The 23,750-nt window shown below is 39.8% G+C and overlaps 1 protein-coding gene across 1 annotated transcript in view; it reads right to left on the bottom strand.

Annotated features, from left to right (window-relative positions):
• Nucleotides 1–23,750, bottom strand: part of LOC148830850 (synaptotagmin-6-like) — a 105,111-nt gene that overhangs the window by 23,722 nt on the left and 57,639 nt on the right. The window contains exon 2 of the mRNA XM_088921920.1: nucleotides 9,610–9,967. Coding sequence (XP_088778046.1) covers nucleotides 9,610–9,967 — 358 coding nt within the window. The remainder of the gene's footprint in view (nucleotides 1–9,609; nucleotides 9,968–23,750) is intronic.

Here is a 23,750-nt window from a genome sequence, read left to right as displayed (position 1 = left end):
TGAATACAGACAAAACCAATTGGCAGTTTTACCTTGGTAATTGATTTAACTAGTCTTTTAACTGAAATTAATAACATCAAAGAATCCTTTAACATAAGAGCTACCCTGAGAACTAAAAGCATTAGGCCAATTTTGGAATTAATTCTGTAGTAATATTTGTTAATTCTATCTGTGGTAGGTAAGTGAGTAAGTGAGATACTTGATATTTATTTAATAACCTGTTGAAGTTGTACATCCAGAAATATCCAGTACTGTAAATATATTACCATATTGTGAAAATAGTTACAATAAGGCTTGCACATCTAACATTATACAAAATTATCTTGGTAGACAAAAGAGAAAGCATACAGTACACTCTTATATTTTCTGGTAATAATGGCATCCTATTGTACCTTTTCTCTGTCTATACTAATCTTGATATTTAAAGTTCAATATGTGAAAGGGGTTTGAAGGAATGAAATCTGACAGCAAAAAATCATTAATGTGAAACATAACACAGAAGCTGATGGAGTGTTTTCTCCCCTGAGTGCTAGTGAATTCTGTTCAATACATTAGCATTACAATATACCATAAAGATCTAGGCAGTTTTTTGGATAATAAAACATTAATAGTTCATCAAAGTCAAATTCAAAGCCTCTGTAAATGCACTTACCACTTTCTCAACTGATTATTACGTAATGTCTTGCATGTCTGAGTAAACTCATAAGCACAAAAATAGCCTGATCTGTGAGACCATGAGTCATGAAACCTCTCCAAGATTAATTGATCATCATTCAAGTTTGATAGCCTGGACAGGAGTGTCTAGTCACCACAGAAGTGTGCTTATAGCAGTTGATGGTAACCCGACTGTAAGGTGCTACACTGATCAAGTCTTGGGAATTCACTCACAGCCCTTCCCGTGGGTTCAACCTTATATGACAACATTCCAGCAGGACAAAACATATCCTCATGCTGTTCCTATAAAAATGACTTTCTTGTAAGATGAGGACATGACAGCCAGCCTGGAGCCCCAGTGCACATTTATTAGAAACCTGCAAACTGTTATATGTTCTGCCAAATCCATTCATTTTCACATTACTTCTTCCAATAAAGGGTTGTGGGAGTGCTGGAGCCTATCCTGCCAAGCAATGGGTGCAAGGTAGTGTACACATTGGATGGGGCACTAATCCATTGCAGGGCACACACAGACAAATACACAGTCACTCACACATGGGCCAATTTTCCCAAAACCCATTTAACCTGCCAGTATGTCTTTGGACTGTGGGAGGAGAGCACCCAAAGGAAACCCATGCGAACATGGGGAGAACAGACAAACTCCATACAGATAGCATTACAGGTACAGACTTGAACCCAAAAAAGATTTACTGATAATAATGTTCTGAATTAGTTGTAGTTATGAGTGATAAGGTTCTGTGGATGTTCAGCAGTTAACGAATACTAAACATACAAAATTAAGTAACAACCCGACTTCTCTTTGAGATCATACAAACGGGCTTATATTTCTCCATCTATTTATTGTATGTTCTGTGATAGTGCCGGGAACATCTTCTCTGAGCTTATAACCTCCTTTACACTCAATATTCAATCAAAATTGAAAAACCTTGGGGTTATATTCGATTCTGGCTTAACATTCGACCCACATGTGCAGCATACTGTCAAAACATCTTTTTTTCACCTCAGAAATATTGCTAGACTACGCCCTATGCTATCACTAACTGTGGCTGAAAAGCTGATCAACACACTTGTGTTCTCTCGAATTGACTACTGTAATGCTCTACTTGCTGGGATATCTAAATCTACTCTGAAAAAACTGCAGTATGTCCAAAATTCAGCAGCCAGAATCCTGACCAGGTCTAGTGCAAGTGCTCACATTACTCCTATCCTGGAGTCCTTGCACTGGCTTCCGGTCAAATTCCGTGTAGACTTTAAAATGCTCATGCTCACCTATAAGGCTCTGCATGACTTGGCACCTCAGTACCTGTCTGAACTATTATCGCCCTACTCCCCACCTCGCAACCTTCGCTCTTCTAATTCTGCTCTCCTTACTGTCCCCCAGGCCCGTCTGCATTGTATGGGTGTGTAGTGGCAAGGCTTATTAAAAATACAGGAATTAAGTTTGCTGCTCCCTTGCAAGTCCCTCTCTCCTTCATCTCAGTGGTGCTGGATACAGAGAGGCCATTCCATTTGGTTCACAGTTAAGGTGTTTTTCTAGCTGATAGAGTGTCCCGATAAGGAACAACTCCCAATGCTGAGATTCTTCAGCCACCCTAATAAATGGTCATCTCTGGCGCCTTACTTTCTGGGAGATTCCAAGGGAGAGTCTCATCCCAAGTTGTTTACAACCCTAAGGTCAGAGTGCATTGTTACTCATCCTCAGCCAGTCAGGAACTTGTAGGGCAGGGTAACCCCACATGGGTCTCGAATGCCCACGAAACTTTCAACCAATGAACGACCATAGTTCCTCCAGGTAAAACAGGCAGCACAGAGCTCCTCCGGAACGGAGGTTGCCAGCGCGTAACCAAAGGATCCACCAGAGGTTAGCCCAGCAGCAAGCCTGATCAACAAGTGATCTACGGTCAGAACTGTGGACAGCTGAATATCAGTATTCAGAACTAGCGCTACATCAGGAACGAACCAATCTTCTTCCTGTGTAAAGAGTGTGACCCACAGTCAGTTTTCTCATGTGCAGAAACTCTGCTAGTAAAGCCAGAACTAACAGCCGGTCTTCAGAGAGCCCACTACCAGCGTCGCAGCAGGAATCTCTCCCACTTCTCTCACGCCGAACCAGCACTGCCTGGCACCGGGCCAGAGAACGCCGATTGGACACAGCAACAACCTGCCACTTTTCCTTTGTGTCTGCAGGAGATCTGAATCCACACAGATTGGATGAGTATTCAACATTCTGCATTACAGCTCGAGAATTCAATTGTTACCTCAACGCCAGTTGATATCAATTTAATTCCTATGAGTGATGTACTTGCTTTTGAGTATCTAGTGTAGAAGTTGTAATCCAAGTTCATTTACGAAATGGTCTAAAAGAATGGTATACTGAATGTATGTCCCTCTTGGTTTGTAACTCTTTGTGATTTAATATATACCTTTTGTATTCTGCTAACCCTCACTGATAAGATCTGTTATGTTTCTGCACATTTTATGTATTCATAAATGTATTCTCGTGTATTAGTATCCGTGTGTGTGCGTTGCTGTTATCCCGCAAGGTCGGTTTTCTAACAGCCATCAAAGAATCATTTTGTGACTTACTGCTACAGTTAATAATTGTCCCAGTAAATGCACAAAACCCCTACATTTATTGGTGCCTCGTGAGAGGATGCCTACAGGTGACAGGGCCTTCTCCTGTTTTGCCCCCAAGCGCAGGAACTCTCTCCCCAAGGATATCAGAGAGTCACCTTCTCTAAACTCCTTCAAATCCAGACTCAAAACCCTCTTCTTCAGAAAAGCCTTTACTTAACTGGTTCCATTCTTCAACCCTTTGCTTTTCTTAGCACCACCATCCACGGTCTCCTCTATATATAGTAATTGTGTTTTATCTTGTGTATTCTTCTTATTTATTGTTGTTCTCATCCTGTAAAGCGCTTTGAGAAGCCACCTTTAAAGGCGCTACATAAAAAATAAAGTTTATTATTATCATTATATCTCAATATAGAACACCTGCGGGGTATCACTGTGTAAGTATTTTTAATTTTAACAATAAGTGTAAATGCTCGGCTATGAAAGTTTTCTCTCTATGAGGAGAAAGTTGTGCCTTAACTGAACTGCTGTCAGTGAGGTTCCACAACAATTGTGAAGGCATCTGACATAGCTGCTCCTTTTAAGAGGAGCAGCTGCTGGCAATGATGTTTTTATTGCATGCCCGTCTGGCTGTCAGGGAGGTTAGCCGCATTGTCTGTCTTTGTGGGCCCTCTAGCGGTGACTGGTGGAGTTTTGGATGGATCTCTGCTATGTCACATATCCTTTCTCCCCGAACTCAAACAAGTTGTCTTTGAGCAGCTTGACAGTGGACTCTGGAGAGGGCATCGGCATTCCTCTGTGCCAGACCAGTTTGGATTTTCACCCCAAACCTGTAGCGCTGAAGAGTTAGGAACCAGTGAGTCAACCAGGTGTTATTTTCCTTGTTGGCCTTCATCCAGGTAAGCAGTGTATGGTCTTTCAACAAGGTAAATTCCATACTGAGCAATTAGTCTCAATGGCCCACTTCACTGCAAGACACTCTTTCTCCATGACCACATAGTTTCCTTCCCTCAGAAGGAGCTTGCAACTGAGATACAGGACAGGATGCTCAACACCGTTAAACACCTGGGATGGTACCGAACCAAGTTCCCTCTTAGAGGCATCCATCTGGAGAAAGAATAGCCTCCCAGAATCTGGTACCCTGAGCACTTGATCCTCATAAAGTGCCACCTTTAAGTCAGTGAATGGACTCTGGAGTCCAGCACATCATCTTCAGGCCGAGTACAGCATTACCTCAGAAAGCAGGGCTGCCCAGTCCGTGAACAGAGGGATGAACCTGCAGTAATAACCAACCAGGCCCAAGAAGGACCTCACCTGAGTTTATATCCTGGGTACTGGCCAGTCACAGATGGCTTTTACCTAGTTGACCTGAGGACAACTCTGTCCACCCCCACCATGTAACCCAGATAGTGGGTCAAGGAAAATCCAAACTGGCTTTTTGTTGGGTTTATATGCAAGCCTTCTTTTGCTAGAGAGCTGAGTACAGACTGACAGTGTTCCAGGTGACAGTCCCAGTCTTTGCAGAAAATCAGTAGGTCGTTGAAGTGGGCTGAAGCTTAAGAGACGTGCATTCTCAATAATCGGTCCATCAGACTCTGGAAGGTGGCTGGAGCTCAGTGGAGGCCTAAAGATAACATCTTGAAAAGTTCTATAGATCTAAGGGAGTCAAAAAAATGTCTTGGGCTTGGCATTTGCAGCCTGTGCTATCTGCCAATAGCCTTTGGTTAAATCCAGGCAGGGCAGGTACTTCACCTTCCATGTCCTCTCCTGAAGTTCATCTACCCAGGGTATGTGGTAGGCATCAAACCGTGACTTGTCTTTCAGATTCCTGAAGTTGTTGCAGAAACATGAGTTTCTGTCAGGTTGGGGGACAAGATCAAGAGGTCTGGACAAGAGGCCTTTACTCTCTTTGACAATGTGCAGATCTACCATTTTCTGTACCCCCTGACAGACCTCCTTACGTTTAGTTTTGGGGACGTGGTATGGCCGTACCCTCACTGTCTTTCCTGCGCTTTCTTAAAGTGCTCCTCCACATGCTGTTTTAGCTTTTAGTCATGTTATCTAGAATATTAGCTGAAGTGAGACTTTGGCTTTCCCAGACATCTTGATTCACATCCAGGATCCATGGGGTTGCCTCCCATAAAGTAATGCGAATGAGGAGAAAACTGTCAAGACTTGGGGCACTTCCCTGACAGCAAACATCAGAAGGGGTAGGAGTTGTCCTAGTCTTTTCTATCATTTTGAGCCACCTTCTTCAACATTTGCTTCAGGGTTTGACTGAAGTATTCCACCAGGCTGTTGGTATGGGAGTAGTATACTGACATCCTTAAAAATGTGAATCTATGTCCTGCATGAGGGGCGACTTGAATGTTGTCCCCTGGTCTGTAAGAATCTCCGGACTGAGCCTGTGAAGGTGTATTGCTTTCTGGTATCACTAGGCATAATGTACATTTAGAAATATGTGTTCATGCCCTCTCAACATTTTGGGTAGCAGTCCTAGGAAATCCACAACAATGCATGAAAAGGGCTCCTCTATTATAGGTAGTGGCTGTAGTGGAGTGCACAACAGGGGTTTTCGGAGAGCTAAGCTGACAGTCAGGACAGCTGAGACAGTAAAACCCAACCTCTGCGTATACCCCAGGCCAGAAGAACTTTTTTAAGACTTGGTCGTGTATTTTGTCTAGCCCTAGATGTCTCGCAAATAAATGCAAGAGGACAACTTGTAGTATGACCTGTTGGTGTTTCAGTGGAACCAGGAGTATCTTCTGGTTCGGGCTGTCTAGCATGGACTAAGGTAGGGTTCTCCAATTGGTCAGGCTGCAAATGCCCCATCACTATCCCCATTTCCCAGGCGACAAGTAGATTGGCATGAAAATCTCGAGTCTTTATAGTTTTTGACCTATGTGTAGATATGGTAGGAGAAAATGTTTAGGATTAGAGTCTATTTGAGTAGCTACCCCCTTTCCTCCTCATTTTCCAAATTCACAGATTACCTTTTAGATTTTCCAGACTTTTCTGTCATGCTTGGTGTGTCATGGTAGGATGTTCTCTATTTATCCTCTGGAGATTCTCCCCGTTTCCTCTTTCCTCAAGGGTTTATTCCGAATTTCCGTACCCTGTGAGAGGAAAAGAAAGTCTCTCCCAAGCATGAGTGGAATTGAGCTTGGTCCTCTTTGCAAAGCTTTGAGGAGTTGTGGATGATGTAACACCTTGTTGCACTTTTGTGGTTCTTCCATAGTTCATCTCTCGGAATGAAACAACCATTCTTGGGGTTGGCTGAAAATGGAGACCCCAGCTGCTTCTAATCTCCGCTTTGCACCCATTAGTGCTTAGTCCTCAACACAGGGAAGATGCCCCCTTTGAATTCCTGCCACTGATGGCTGCTGAAGGATGTCACTCTAAGGTTGCCATGAAACCGTTTCCTATTTGGGGATCCATCTGTCCGACAGTCCGTTACATTTCAGGGGGTAAATGTCGGAGACAGGTGTCGAGGACTAATCATTCGACTGTTTGGTTCAGTGTTCTGTCTCCAGCCACTTCTGGGCTAGGTAGGTCATATCAAACATCTGGGAGTGAGTGATGATACATGGATCATAGCACCACTCCTGAAAGCCCTATGCCCTGACTCAGGTAGTGACTCCTTCATGGGTGAGAATTTCAGCTTTTAGAAGCTTATAGTCTGATTCTGTGGTGCTGTCAAGGTCATAGTATGCCTTCCATGCTTCACCGCAGAAGAAGGGAGCCACAATACTCGCCCAGAGGCCAGGATCCAAGTTGAAGCATTCGGCCGAGTTACTTTATGGGAGGCAAAGCCCTCAGGTATGCTTCCACATTCTCTTGCAGAGTCATCTTCTGCAAAACATGAGCAGGCTGGACTTGGATCTGAGGTGAGGTGGCTGATTCCAGAGATTCTTTATATGCTATTTTGTCCACCATCTGGTGACACAGATCTTGGATAACTCCAACCTGCTCCTGCAGGTAACAGGTCTATGCTACCTCTTAGAATATTGAGAGCTGAGTCTAAAGAGTATCCTGGGCTTGACACTGTAATCCATTAGCCTCCTGTTGAGTGGTGACAGGTAGGCTGAGGGCTTGGATCTTCAAGCATAGCGATTTTGTTTGCCACAGCCCTTTTAGAATGCAGCCCCACATTGGGTGGCACATTGTGATAGTGCAGGGAATGTCTTCTCTGCAGTTATCACTGGCTTTACACTCAATATCTCAGGATGACATAGAACACCGGCAGGAGATCAGACTGTAAGTATTTTTCATTTTAAAGACGAGTGTAAATGTACGGTTATGAAAGATTTCTCTTTTTGAGGAGAAAGTTGTGCCTTAGCTGAACTACTGTTGGCAAGGTTCTGGGATGAACGTGGAGACATCCCTGTGAGCATCTGATATAGCTGCTTCTATTAAGAAGCTGCCAGTAATGATGTTATTATTGCATGCCCACCTGGCGTTCAGGGTGGTGAGAGCCGAGTTGCACTTTTTGTCTTAGACCACAGTACACTATGTCAGTTCTCAAAGATTGAGATTGCCTGTTGTTCAGCAAATAAAAGGGGCAAATAAGTTGACAGACAAATATCAACATCACACAAAAACAGCTAAATCAAAGAATAATATACACGTACAGTTTTTCCTTTTTGGCATGTTTATCTGCATGATCTAGGTTAGTTACACCATGACTTTCTGTCTAATGATGTGCAGTGTTACAGAAAAGTACATTTTTCAACTTTGAATATAGTTAAAAACCAACAGATTTTACAGCTGACTTCAACAACAAACTATAATCACTGGATGATGGATGATTAGGCTATCAACAGGGACACTTAGCCATTGAAAAAACATCTTCTGTGTTTGTTTTAAATATTTGTGCGCAGCCAATTAGAGAAAGATAAACGATGCTAAGGGACCTTTTGCAAAAGCAATGCATTGACAACACCGTGACAAAAACTGAGAAAATAAATAAACAAGATTTGAACATTGATATTCCTCCAGAGTTGCTTTGTCTCCAAATCCTGAACTTCAAGGGTTCTAAAAAAGTTGCTGTCTGTTGAGATTGCAAAGGGATCATAAGGCCCTTTTCCAACAAAAAAGGAAGGGATTTGTTATTGGCACTTTGCTTGGCACTGTTTTAGAAGAATCAGTTCCAGTTGGAGGCAACTAGGAAAGTGAATAATCAGATTTTTCCAGTGGTTGTCAACAATTATAAACAATTCCCCTAGATCTATTAGTGCACAAGTGTGGTGGCAAATAGCATATTTTATGTTTTTATATCTTTTTTCTTCACATAAAAAATCAACATCTGGAATCATCACATTCAGTGATGAAATACAGGTTATTCTGGTGTCCTGAGTATCTTTCTTGTTTTAAAGCCCCCCAAAGTAATCACATACAATATCATAATCCTCTATTAAACAATGTGTATGTGTATAATTAAAGAAGCAAACAGATTACCTCTGTTCATGCACAATAGTAAAAGCTAATAAGTAACACAAAGACTATTATCATTACCAAGGTTTAAAACATTACCAAGGTTTATACAGAGCAAATGCAGAACAACAAAGTAAAAAAAAGAGAGAACAATGCTAACTGTTGACAACAATTAGTTCTCTCATCTCTTAGGGATCTTGGGCAATTCCTCCAGGACAAATGAGAGACAAATGAGAGATTAAACACAACTTAAGTTTACAGATGAGACAGGAACAAGACCAGGCTGATATTTGTCTCTAGATGGTCAGGACCAGAATAGATGCCAGTGAACTTTCATCATGAAAATGACTGATACCAGAACAGAAACAGGCACTTGCAACCACACACACAAACAACAAGGTCTGAAAACCTCCATAATGCTAGCAAAATTAGGTAATTATAAATTGGTGCACATTTGTATGTTTTTAATTTTATTTTATTTGGGGGAAAATAAAATATAATAATATAACTGCTCTAATAAAAGATTCCTAAACATAGTACTGTACACCTACGGACCTGTCTTCATAAAAAACCAAAAGGCTCTGTGTGTGAAAAATGTGTCTGTGAAGTTTAAAGATATAAACTTGGCCACTCTGCCACTTGGCAATTCTCTACTCAAGGTTCTGAGTTGAGAACCTACTGTAAAAAAATAGAGAATCCTTTCCTGTTTTTTTTTTTAATCATAGATGCATGCATTAATGAAGTTTAATGAAGTTTCAGTTGTTTGGAATTTTAAATGTTTGTGAATATTGTTGAAAATCACATTTCTTTACTTTTTTCTACTATAGTTTAACCTCTTACATTTTGCCTCTACAAGATCTCAGAAAGGAAGAGCTGTCTTCCATACTGTGAGAACAAGGTTAGTAAGAGTGTCGGGTGGTTCCTGACCTGGTGGAAGAGGCTGGCTCAGTGGTCTGGCGCTGCATGCGAGTTCGCCGCAGGAAGTGGTCTCTCATGGAGAGCTGGACTTCGGCGGGAATGTCTGGCGAAGTGTGACTGATCTTCACTGCCGCCTCCAGGAAGTTCATGGCACCTGAGTCCTTCAGCTTTTCCGTGGCCATTTTCCCTTTGTGACAGTTTCCTCCTCCGCCGGAGGGGTAGGTGGGGGCCAGAACAGCAGCGCCGGACGACACAGCCTTGTCCCGCCAGGGCACCCAGCACAGCTTCCAAAAGACAAAAACAAAGACTCCCAACAGGGCCAGGCCACACACTATGACTACGACAGCAAGGAGGCCAAACGACAAGTCTGTGGGGTGGGGAGGGATGGAGGGGAGGGGTTGCACAGACAGACATGAAGGTACAAGAGGGACATATGAGAGAAAGAGAGAGAAGCAGAAAATTGTTTTAATTAAACTAATAAACAAGTGACAAAAAAGGCAAGACACAGAACATGCTGGAAATGTACTGTATATATGAAGTATATACTGTATTTGTCTCCAGAGTTACCAAACTGTCACAGTCTGGTCATTTGTTCTCATTGCATGTGATGCAGAAAGAGAAACATATTTAAAATTCTCGCAAGCAACCGTAGAGCAATCACTGCTTCTAAACTGCTGTTTCTATTACCAGGGCTCTTTTAATACAGAAAAGGTAAGGAGCAAACTGTAAACCTGCTTCACAAAATATAAATCAAAATCTGATCCCCAATGTGAAAGTGGATTCACCTTTTATTCCCTCACTGTGATGCTCCCCACAACATAATTTTGCTTGTAAGAGGCCATTTACTTTGTTACCCCTTCAAAATTGGCTCTTCATTATACCCTTCCTCTTCTTTTGCAACAATATTGGGCTGGGGTTGACAGGACATTGTGGGGATTTGATACAGGATTTTCAAATTCAGAAAAATGCTGTAAAAAGGCATTCTAAATCAATTTTGGTGAAGAAATTCCAGACTAGGCTAAATTCAACAACATATAACCTATAGAAGGGATAAGAGAATTTAATCTCTTTAGCCTAGAGATTTAAAGGTCTGTGGAGATTTGAACCAGATATTAAGATCCTGGAAGGAATCGACAAAGTTGTCACAGCCAACTAAGGAAAAAAACATGACTAGAAGACATAAAAGTGCATTAAGTCAAATGGCTTTACTATTACTTGCCAATAATTACATTTAATGATAATGTGTTATTTGAATGTTGCGGTACAATGGTTTCATAATCCCTTTCTAACTGCTACACAAGATGTTCTAATCACAGCCATAATGCTTTATAAGGACATGCTCAAATAACATATAGTGTGCATAAAAGGTCGTAACATTTGTTTCAGTGTCGCTATACTGTAAATGATGCTAAAACACGTCGTGACACGTTATGTCATTTGTGCATGTCCCTATAAAGCATATGTACCAATTAGCAAAGGCATCAATATGCTGTGTTCCAGATCACCTTTCTGAAGGAATATATGGAATATATGGATCCATTTGAAGAAAAACAATGCAGGACATCAGAGCTGAGAGGAGACAACAGATTCAGAAAGTGCTAGTCTGGCCTTATGTTAGCAATACTGCAGCTCAGGTTCTGCATGGACACACACTCACTGGTAATACACCCTAGGGCCAAAGTGATGACTTCTGATCTATTCAACTAAAACAATCTCTGTATTCCCGTTTTACTTGCCCGTTTCTTCACAACTTGTATTGCTGATAATTAAAAATCATACCATTTTTGAAAAATGACACTTATGATATGCATGACAGTTCACAAACCTAAGGGGTGTAATTGCAAGGGCCAGTGGGTGCCAAAGAGCTTATCCCAGAAAAGGTAGTTATAAATACGTAACTGACTGCTGACTCTTATTATTACATTATTATTATTCAAAAGGTTTAGAAAGGGCTGGAGGGGGAGACAGTCACGTTTCCTGATCTTGGTTTAGTCTACTTAATTGCTTCCTAATTTCTGCCCCAGCTGTCAACCTGTCAGTGGGCAATTATCTTCATTCAACTTGTGAGAATCAGTCCACTACATTGACAGTACACTCAGTACACTGTACACAGTACACTGACAGTACTTTATTACTCTCTTACAAAACTGACAAAAATGCACTGAATTGCAAAAGCTTTCAGTGGGTGCTTGTACTGAATTAAAGTTTTATAAGTAAACACAATGAGATACAAGCTCAGTAGATGTAAACAGAATTCATAATTAAGAGATATAAATAAAATAATACCTGCAGGAACACTACAAACCCAGAAACGGATAAGGATACTCCTTATTAGGCAGGCTGTAGTCTGCACAGCTATGATTGGTAACTGATGAGGTCAGTTCATTTGTAATAAGACACTAAAAAGGCAGATCTTGCCTTACATTTTTTAAAGTGCTGAATTATTTTATTTAATCAGCTTAAACAATTTTAATATTTCCACCAATTCATCCTTTCTTAATGGTATTTCAGTGAGATATGTGGTCACATAATCTCAAAACTCTGAATATGAAATTAGACATTATTTTAGTAGCTCAGCTCAGGAACATGAGTCTAAAACATTTAAATGTATTTTTAATTCAGTCTGCAGACCAAGGCCTGATAAATACAGCTCTCCTATAAAAGTTTAAGTGAGTGAGCCATTGGGATGTTTTCATAATGAAGAGGCCTTAGAAATAATTAAAAGTGTTTTGAACTCATTAACCATCAACAACGTTTTTTCCCAACATTTTTTTACTTACTTTTGAGATAGTGTGTGGCAGATGATATGAGTTGTCAGAATGGCATTATGAGTAATGTGTAGTTTCCATAAAATATTCTACATAAGACTTGACATTTCTGTCATCATTTTGACATTATATCATATTTTAAACATCCTTAAAGTAATACCTTAAAAGTAACAATACAGAAGGAAACAAACTGTATTTATCATGTGGTCAATGAGGTCAATGTCTTCAAAGAGCAAGAAGAAATATTTCATTCAGGATGAAAAAAACACATCCACGGTTGCATGTGATAATGGGGTATCAAGAGAGCAACTACAGCATCTCTTATCTTTAAGGTAAGACAATGGGCATTTTCTGGAGTGTTTGGTCAGGATAACTGAAGCCCCACAGCTGTGCCTTATCTTATCATGTCAATTGAAACAGTCACAAAGGCTAGAGTCCAGATGGCAAGGCAATGTCAGTAATATTTACACAATAATCAAAACCTTTCTTGGGTGATCATTATGATAATTGTTCTGTGGACAGTACAGTAAAACAGTGATCTCCAATGCAGTATAAATAAGGTACCACACACTCTTTAAGAAAACAGAATTGGGAAAGATCGAGAAGATACAGACAAAAAGAAACTGCACCAAAATTGTGTTCTCCCATTGGCCAGCAGCCATATCACTCTGCAACTCACAATGGGCAACACACTGAAGACCTCCTGGGAAAAACTAAGGTTGCTGCTGGAAGAAGTGTTAGTGGGGCCAGCAGGGGGCGCTCACCTTATGGTCCATGTGGGTCCTAATGCCCCAGTATAGTGAGGGGGACACTATACTGTAAACAGGCGCCGTCCTTCGGATGAGATGTAAAAACCGAGGTCCTGACTCTCTGTGGTCATTAAAAATCCCAGGGCATTTCTGGAAAAGAGTAGGGGTGTAACCCCGGCGTCCTGGCCAAATTTCCCATTAGCCCTTACCAATCATGGCCTCCTAATAATCCCCATCTATGAATTGGCTTCATTATACTGCTCTCCTCCCCACTGATAGCTGATGTGTGGTGAGCGTTCTGGCGCACTATGGCTGCCGTCGCAACATCCAGGTGGATGCTGCACATTGGTGGTGGTGGAGGGGAGTCCCCATCACCTGTAAAGCACTTTGAGTGGAGTGTCCAGAAAAGATCTATATAAGTGTAAGCAATTATTATTATTATTATTATTATTTACTGGCAAGGCTACAGAAACTTCACCTCTTTCAGGTAAAGTGAGCACAGAAGAAATTGATGTTTTGTTCCCGACACCCAAGACTATGCTTATAAGTGCTTTGTTGTCTCAGTCTTTAGCATATTTCCTCATAACTTTCAGCTGTTTTCACATGTAGATTCACAACGGTGAAAACATTGTATTTCATTGTGTTGACTATGTCAATAACTTCAGGATCTTGAATTCTTGTATCAAGTCCCCTCTTAATCTCCTCTAAAAAGATTTGGTTTCTTTAAACCATGCGTATGATATTTCGTTCAGACTTGGAATCATTCTGCTTATGTCATTATACACACCCCAGCTCGTATGCAGGAGAATATGTTGAGGGTGGCTGGTGCCTGAATGAGTTAAAATGGTGTTTGAGCTTCTTAAACCTGGCAGGAGCTAAAAAAATGTGAAGTAAGCCATTAGCCAGCTCAGCCTTCCCAAACACTCACCCCGGCAATATCAATGCGCACTGCAAGTGTTTGACTTGCAAATGTGTTTAAATGTAATTACAGTTTCACATGGAAAAAAAGGAAAAACAGACATATAATCTATTTGAAAAGTAACGAGTCCTCTTGGGGAAAACATGGTAATTCTTTAAACTCAGTGGAGACTGTGATATCCTTGGATAAAAAAAAATGTTGCCAGCCTCTTTTCTTCTTATTATTAATGCATTTCCAAGAAAATGTACAGAGCGTGAATCCCTTGAGATCAACCGAGAATACTGACAACTACCACATACAAATTACAAAATTCTATAGTTTGTGAAAAGGCAGCACAATTTTCTGTTCTTCCTTTGCGGTAATTTTTCAAGCTTCATTCATGTTCCTGACACACAGTAATGAATTTACAAACCACATTCTGGAGAATCGTGCACCTTTGCTTTACAATTTTGCTTCATTTAATTTTAATTTTGCAGTGGTCCTTTCTTCTTTATAATATGTATGTGATTACACTATACCCACATTCATTTCTACAATACAGTAATTGTATTCTTATTATAGGAAATAAGGGCATGTGCTTGTTGTGTATTATTTCCAAATGAAAATGATTTGTTTGGACATTTAGTTCCTTAACTAATGCACATAAGCTTCACTATGCAAAACTAAAATTTAAAATGAGAATATAAATATTAATTTAACTTGTTAAAACCCACACTGAAGGAAAAAAAACTGAAAGCAAACCACAGGAAATCAGGTGCCTAATTTTAGAGACTAAATTTCTGTCTTTGTTAAAAAAACAATTCTGTAACTTTGTACTGTTTATTTTGTGCAAACAAGCTTCAGATTCACAAAAACTATAATAATATAGTAAATAATATGCATGAATCTTAGAGACCAAATATATTGCTTTCAGAGGCCATGGTGGATCTTAAACAGAATTGCAAAAAAAATTGATTTGCCTAAAAACTGAATTTTGTCCTTTTTTTAGAATTCATGGAGTAGTCTGTGTATTATGAAAGTAATGAGCACACATGAGACATGACCGACTCCAAAAGCTAGCAATGTTTCACGGGTGCAAAATACTATTCTTAAAAAAAGCTAACTCAAAGCAAACCCAGTGAAGACTAAAATTTAAAATCCAGAACTATTGATGTTGAGAATAAAGAGATATAAAGAATATATCCGGAGTATGAGCTTGCTCTAAAAGGAAGTAATTTTTACCTGTTTCATTTTTTATAGATGGAATGCAACCTGCTTGGGTTGCATTTACCTTTTGATCACACATCTGATCTCCAGCTTAAACCAGCCAGGATTAAAGATGACCTTATGTACAATGGCTCAAAGCTTTCGTTCTCTAAAGACCTGTCTGTTGTCAGATGCAGAGATGTGACTTTTTAATGAAAGACATCGTTGGTAGACCTTGTCTTGTTCTGAGGATTTCCAGGCTTTGCATTGTTTACAATAGGAAATTCAGGTTATTTAACAGGTGTGAGTTAGCTCATTAGTTTCTGTCAATTTGAAGACTACCTGTCTAAAAGCAAACCTGATGCCCTCTGAAAAACTATGAAAACCTTTCTGCTTGCAGTTTTATCCTTCCCAAACCCTGTTTCACTTTTAATGTGATACTTATTTTGCTTACTTTGACTGTTACAATATTGGGAAGTAAAAATATGCACTGTGGATGTTTCAGAATGCATTGAAAACAGCATTCTAAAACATGGTTTATATTTAGAAATGTATAATATTGTTGGATATTGGGTAATTGCACTGTTTATTTTATTGCCCTGCAGCTGCTCTGCCTCTTCTCTATTGAGAATGGATGGATGGGAAGAATCTCTCTTTTTAGTGTGTTTGTACAGATGTTAAACTGCCCAGATAGCAGTGTCAATTGAGTGGAGACAACCTGGCTCAACAACCTTTGGAACTGGAATTTTCAGGAGCTGACCTGCTTGCTAAAACAATCAGTGGTGTATTTATATATGCAGGAGGTAAGAAGAAAGTGAGTGTGAGGAAAAGGGTGTTTGTTCTTTGAACCACAAACAATATTCAAATTGGATTCTTCTTTGAAAAGATAAAAAAAATATCAGGTATTAGGCATTGAAAAAAATCTGCTTAAATTTAGGGAATGGAGCAAACTTTTTAATATGTTTGAAAATATTTAACGTCCTTTTTAAGTCTGACAGGCAAAATGAGTTACACCCCCTTGTATTTAGATGTACAGTGGTGTGAAAAAGTGTTTGCACCCTTCCTGATTTCTTATTTTTTTGCATGTTTGTCACACTGAAATGTTTCAGATCATCAAACAAATTGAAATATTAGACAAAGATAACACAAGTAAACACAAAATGCAGTTTTTAAATGAAGGTTTTTATTATTAAGGGAAAAAAAAATCCAAACCTAAATGGCCCTGTGTGAAAAAGTGATTGCCCCCCCCCTGTTAAAACATAAATCAACTGTGGTTTATCACATCTTTGGAAAGCTGAGTTCAATTTCTCTAGCCACACCCAGGCCTGATTACTGCCACACCTGTTCTCAATCAAGAAATCACTTAAATAGGACCTGCCTGACAAAGTGAAGTAGACCAAAAGATCCTCAAAAGCTAGAAATCATGCTGCGATCCACAGAAATTCAGGAACAAATGAGAAACAGAGTAATTGAGATTTATCAGTCTGGAAAAGGTTATAAAGCCATTTCTAAAGCTTTGGGACTCCAGCGAACCACAGTGGCACAAATGGCGAAAACATGGAACAGTGGTGAACCTTCCCAGGAGTGGCCGGCTGACCAAAATTACCACAAGAGCGCAGCGACGACTCATCCAAGAGGTCAGAAAAAACCCCACAACAACATCCAAAGAACTGCAGGCTTCACTTGTCTCAGTTAAGGTCAGTGTTCATAACTCCACCATAGGAAAGAGACTGGGCAAAAATGGCCTGCAAGGCAGAGTTCCAAGACGAAAACCACTGCTGAGCAAAAAGAACATAAAGGCTCGTCTCAGTTTTGCCAGAAATCATCTTGGTGATCCCCAAGACTTTTGGGAAAATACTCTGTGGACTGACGAGACAAAAGTTGAACTTTTTAGAAGGTGTGTGTCCCATTACATCTGGCGTAAAAGTAACACAGCATTTCAGAAAAGGAACATCATACCAACAGTAAAATATGGTGGTGGTAGTGTGATGGTCTGGGGCTGTTTTGCTGCTTCAGGACCTGGAAGACTTGCTGTGGTAAATGGAACCATGAATTCTGCTGTCTACCAAAAAATCCTGAAGGAGAATGTCCGGCCATCTGTTCGTGACCTCAAGCTGAAGCGCGCTTGGGTACTGCAGCAGGACAATGATCCAAAACACACCAGCAAGTCCACCTCTGAATGGCTTAAGAAAAACAAAATGAAGACTTTGGAGTGGCCTAGTCAAAGTCCTGACCTGAATCCGATTGAGATGTTGTGGCATGACCTTAAAAAAGCGGTTAAGGCTCGAAAACCCTTCAATGTGGCTGAATTACAACAATTCTGCAAAGATGAGTGGGCCGAAATTCCTCCACAGCGCTGTAAAAGACTAATTGCCAGTTATCGCAAACGCTTGATTGCAGTTGTTGCTGCTAAGGGTGGCCCAACCAGTTATTAGGTTTAGGGGGCAATCACTTTTTCACACAGGGCCATGTAGGTTTGGATTTTTTTTTCCCTTAATAATAAAAACCTTCATTTAAAAACTGCATTTTGTGTTTACTTGTGTTATCTTTGTCTAATATTTCAATTTGTTTGATGATCTGAAACATTTCAGTGTGACAAACATGCAAAAAAATAAGAAATCAGGAAGGGGGCAAACACTTTTTCACACCACTGTATATTGGCCAAAAATTGTTTTCTTTTAGTATCAATTTAGAGTGCAGCATCACCTGGAGAGGATTATTTATTTTATGAACCTAGTTTTACCTTTCTCTTATTTCTCTTATTTGTACACAGCAGCCATGTCACCCTGCAGCAATTGGCAGCCCACTGAAGCTAAGCAGGTGTGAGCCTGGTCAGTACCTGGATGGTCAGTACCTGGATGGGAGACCTCTAAGGAAAAACTAAGGTTGTTGCTGGAAGAGGCGTTAGTGGGGCCAGCAGAGGGCGCTCACCCTGCGGGGACACTATACCGTAAATGACTGTAAACTGAACTATACTGTAAACTTCGGATGAGACATAAAACCGAGGTCCTGACTCTCTGTGGTCATTAAAAATCCCAGGGTGTTTCTCAAAAAGAGTAGGGGTGTAACCCCGGTGTCCTGACCAAATTTCCCATTGGCCTTTACCAATCATGACCTCCTAATAATCCCCATCTATGAATTGGCTTCATTACACTGCTCTCCTCCCCACTGATAGCTGATGTGTGGTGAGCGTTCTGGCGCACTATGGCTGCCGTCGCATCATCCAGGTGGATGCTGCACATGGGTGGTGGTGGAGGGGAGTCCCCATTATCTGTAAAGCGCTTTGAGTGGAGTGTCCAGAAAACCACCATATAAGTGTAAGCAATTATTATTATTATTAAACAAGACATTACCACCTTGGACACTGCTCAGATCTCAGAAGCTAAGGACCTGGTCAGTATGGGAATGAGAGACCATGTTGTTGGCGCCAGAGCAGAATTTCAAAATGAACACCCCAGTAAGGTGACAGGTGATACACGAGATGTCAAAACCTAGGTCCAAACTGCATGGTCTTTAAAGATCCCATGGCATTTTTCATAAAAGTAAATTCCACTCTGGGCTTGCACAATCTGGCCTCCCAAAAGTTTCATTTAATTCTTTGGGTGAAGCAATTTCACACTTCTCCAACTGACCTGCTGTTAAGAGGATCTGCTGGCTCCAGAAAGTTTGCTGCACATCACACAGATGAGCTCTGCATTTCACTAGTGGATGAAATGGTTCTCCATTTGTGTGTGTGGCCTTTTCAAAACTTTTTTGACACAAGTGCAAGAAGTTAATTCATTGTAACGATTCCAGTACATTTCTGAGTAATTGTGTCACTGCTACTACTTCAGTGTGTAAAGGCCTGATATGGTGTTTTAAGTTCTGAATCTTTACAGTATATATATATAATAGTATGTAGATACTAGCTTGTAAATATGTCTGTGTGCTTAATAAACACTTGGATTTTAAGATTTTAAGCTTAATTATTTCTTAGCCATGACATTTTATTAACTCTTAGCAATTTCTTGTTCTCAAGCTGCTGTGAGGACTATTTAACCTCTATTATCAACACCATCTTTATTTGTTTATGTAAATTTTATAGATCCTGCAGAGATAGTAATGAAATATGTGACATCACTCAAAACGATTTATGATAAGAATACAAAAACCTAAATTCTTTAGTCACTGCAGAATTGTTAGCATAGAATTCTAACCCTAAACTTCTAACCCAGGGGCGGAGTGGTGGCTCTGTGGCTAAGGATCTGCACCTGTCATTGGAAGGTTGCTGGGTCATATCCCCCCGCCTGCCGGCAGAGGAATACTACTCCGTTGGGCCCCTAAGCAAGGCCCTTAACCCAAGCTGCTCCAGGGGCGCCGTATAAATGGCTGACCCTACGCCCTGACCCCAAGCTTCTCTCTCCCTGTTTGTGTGCCTGTGTGCCTCTTGGAGAGCTAGTTGGGAAAAGACAAATTCCTAATACAAGAAATTGTATATGGCTAATAAAGTGATCTTAAGCAAGGTTTTCTTAAAGAAAGATGTTAATCTAAATCTTTCGTAATACTAAATTATTGAAGACAGATTTCTGTGCTTACATTGACATAGACAATGTATTTGAAGGGGTAAAATAGACTGTAAAAGGGAAGTAAAACAGAATCCAATTTACATTATGTTAAATCCATGTATCCTTCCATTTGAATAAATGAGATTTTGTCTACGAGATCTTCTCTTTGAAGGTGTGCAAAAAGTACCCACTATCCTCAATTGTCTGTGTTTTAGCATTAGGCATTGTTGACTATATGATTACATAAAAAGCTCTATTGAGTTTAGACTGGGACTAGAACAAAAAACAACTCATTCTCTGCACTGAAAATGTTCCTTTCTATCCCTTTGGTGATGTGGTGTCTGTCCCAGCAGTTCTGAATTCCAGAGGCAGTTTGGATTCTCTTTGAAGAATATTGATTTAAGCAAAACCTTCCTTCTTTTCTCTGTGAGAAACTCAAAAATAATATTCCCCTTTATCTGGGCTTAAAGGTTTTCAGTATCTGGATACTTTTATGACTACAGTAATAGTAATAGCATGTTGTAATATACAGCAGAAAACAGTTCCCATTTAGTTGACAGAATAAGGAGGATCTTATACATGCTGATTTAATTTCTGAGATTAATAAATGCAATTAGGATGAACAGGGTTTCTCTGCTTAATTTCCTGGTCTAATCCCTTCCTTGCTATCTAACAAGCTTCTTAGAAAAATCTGTTAACAAAGCTATTTCTGTATTCATCAAAACAATGAGAAGCCATGGAGCAGATTTTCAACATTGATGAAATGGTGATAAGAAACTTGTCATACAAGTTTAGTCCAAAAATGTAATTATTTGATGTTTAAGCTGTAAAAGAAATCAAGGCTTTGACTTACCAACATTCCCCTGGAAATTTTTAGATTAGACACAGAAATTAATTACATGACCCAGGGTTCTGATGATCAGGTTGTAAAATCCAGGTGGGGTGGAATACTGTATATTAGCATACTGTAACTACACATTGCAAAACCAATACCTACTAATGTTTTTTCATCGGATGGGTGAAGAAGCTTCTGACAAACACCAATCATCTAAGGAGCTGGAATTTACCACTGGTGGTAAATATGAAATTGTGGCATAAGTTACCAGGTTTTTCTATTTTAAAAGAGGTGCTAAATGCTGCTTGTCCTTGGCAAGACAGATGGTGGGAGATACTTGGGAACTTTCATGATTGTCTGCTACCTCCACTCCACACACCTTTTCTGTCCATCTCCTAACATAGGACTTTTATTATTTTTCTTACTTCTTCTAAGAAAAATGCTATTGATCTTTCCAATGTTACAAAACTGAATTGGAGTTGAATATTTTGAGTGGAATTTTTATTATATTCAAATATCTTCTATACTTGACTATTTCTGAATTACATAAAGTTTGCTTCTGCTTACACAATTTTAAGAAAGCTCTACAATAATACATCAATTTTTTAGGAACAGGCATGTGGCAGGATACAACCTGAACAGAACACCTGTTCATCACAGGGTACACACAGACATGACACACTCAAAACTCAAATTTTCCCACAAGCCAATTAAACTACCCATATGCCTTTGGATTGTGGGAAGAAACTGAAGCACCTGGAGGAAACCCACGTGAACATGGAGAGAACATACAAACCTCACACAGACAGCAACCCCAGGTCCAGAATTGAACCCAGAGCCCCAGTAGTGCGAGGCAAAGATGTTAGCCACTGCAACATTGTGCTGCTCAAAATGATAACAAAATAATAACAAACAATATGTTACATCTCTACGACCACTTTTCAAGAAGCACATACAATACATTACAGAAACAAGAATGGAAGACTAATTGACATAGTGAAGCCAAGAGGGATTCAGCAAAGCTCTGAAATTGATGGTCTGCTATAATGAATGCTGTTGTTAAAAGTTAGCTGCTCAATGATCTATAATTAAAAAAATCATACACAGAATGTGTCTAACGGGTATCCAGTCACATATTCAGAGATTGTCCAATAATTACATTCACATAAACAAATCAAGCAAAAACTATTGAAGGGGAATTCGATGTTGATATTGATAACATTGATATTACTGACAGATCTCACATGTAAAGAGGCCGCAAGTAAACTACATGTTATATTACCCAGGATATTTCTGAAAGACATAACAGACCTGCTCTCCTCCAGTTGCTGACGACAGTTTAGTCTTTAGCTGTAACTTTTATTCTTACTTCGTTGCAAAGGAAATAAACAGAAAATATGCCAGAGTTGACTTACCTTTATGTCAATATCTACCATAGCAAGAGCAATGAAGAACATGAAAGAGAAAGAAACAAACTCCGATCAGCTCCGATTTGTTAAATTCCTGGAGACACTCATGAGCGTGATGTTTTGATACAATCACCTTATACAGTCTGTTATTGGCTGCAGTGGCTTTTTGGCCAATGCCTTTACATTGGCAAAGAAAAGGTGCCTGAATGAATACTGCATGCAAAAGACCAGTGGAGGCGAGATGTCAGCCGCACATTTCTTTTTCGTGCATTATTCTGCTTATCTCGTTCTAAGATCCCTGACAAAGGCCCCTTTGGAGAGTAAATCTCTTGAGTTGAACAAGCAGAGTTAGCTGTTTAAAAGCTCTGAGGAAAGAGAGGAATCAGTTATGTCAGTTCCTGATTAGAGTAAACCAAACCGAGTTTTATTGCTGTAGCATGTTCTAAGTGCTCTTTGGGGACTATTGTTTTTTTTTTTTGTCTGCAGAAGTTGTAATCACTTAAACTGCATTTCACTGTTAGTCTTCCAAGGCTTCATATAAAAGATGCTGTATTATAATGAAAAAATGCAATTGTTTCCTGCTTTACAGTGTACTGCAACAAGTTAACACTTCCCATCTGTCAAACTCAGAAAACGCAATTAGTTGTTCAGATAAGACATCTAGTTTTTAATGCAGTTTATCAATGTATCTGAAATAACATTTCTTATATCAAAATATTAATCTAACTTAATACACCCCATGCTGTGTTAGACTTGGAAAAAAAACCCTAAAAATAGTTTTAACTCTGCTCAAGGAAATGAAGATTCCTGTTGTTTTGCAAGGAAGGCAGGAAAGCAGGTTAGCTTTTGCTTTCTGTGGCATAAGTTTATTTTGATGTATGTCAGCTGCAGAGTCATCTGCAAAGAACACGTGAGAGACAACAGGAGGCTCACCAACAATGTCTATGCCACAGGCAAATAAAGAGCAACAAACCAGTGTACTGCAAGATCCTCCTAGTCCTTCAGCAGGCATCAGAGATTTGCATGCCTACAACTGCAGAAGAGCTTGATACAATTGGACATTTCTTTTCCTAAAGAAGTTTCAGTCCTCATTTCATGTGCACTTGCTTTAATATTATAAGTTTATTAAGGGCTACTTCATTTAAGAGGAAAGGATGTGAAGCTTGGCTCACAGCCTTGCTGGGCATGTCACTAAGAAAACTCCTGCAGTGAGCTCATGTTGTCTGGTGCAGCATAACTGCAAGCAAAATCATAAATATAGGCTCCTTTCCTTGTACTTTAAGTTCATTTCAACACCCACAATTAACCACTGAGACATCTGATGTCTATGTAAAAGTGTATAACTAATTGTAAAATATTGTCATAAATTAACTTAAAAATAATCCCAGATAGAAAACTTGATCGATGCCTCATTGAGACACTCCATACAGCACTGACTGAACACATGCAATCCTACATCATGAAGGAAGTTAAGCACAGCTCTAAAGACACAAGAAAAACTGACTTTTATGATCATCTTAAAAACCTAAACAGAAAAACATACAGTAGTAGCTCCACAAGGAACAGTAAAGGTGGTGTTAGTCAAGTATGCATCATATTAATGTTGATAAGACCAAAGTACTGGCTACTTGTGATAGTAATATTTTCAACCTCTCTCCCTTTTTAATCAGTCTGTGGAGGTTGTTCAGTGTTTCAAATACCTAGGAACAGTAACAGATGAATATTTAAACTTTCCAGGGAA

Source organism: Atractosteus spatula, chromosome 7 (genome assembly GCF_055471065.1).
Source record: "Atractosteus spatula isolate fAtrSpa1 chromosome 7, fAtrSpa1.hap1, whole genome shotgun sequence".
In the NCBI taxonomy this organism is placed as follows: Eukaryota; Metazoa; Chordata; class Actinopteri; order Semionotiformes; family Lepisosteidae; genus Atractosteus; species Atractosteus spatula.
This window is presented reverse-complemented; position numbering and strand designations above follow the sequence as displayed.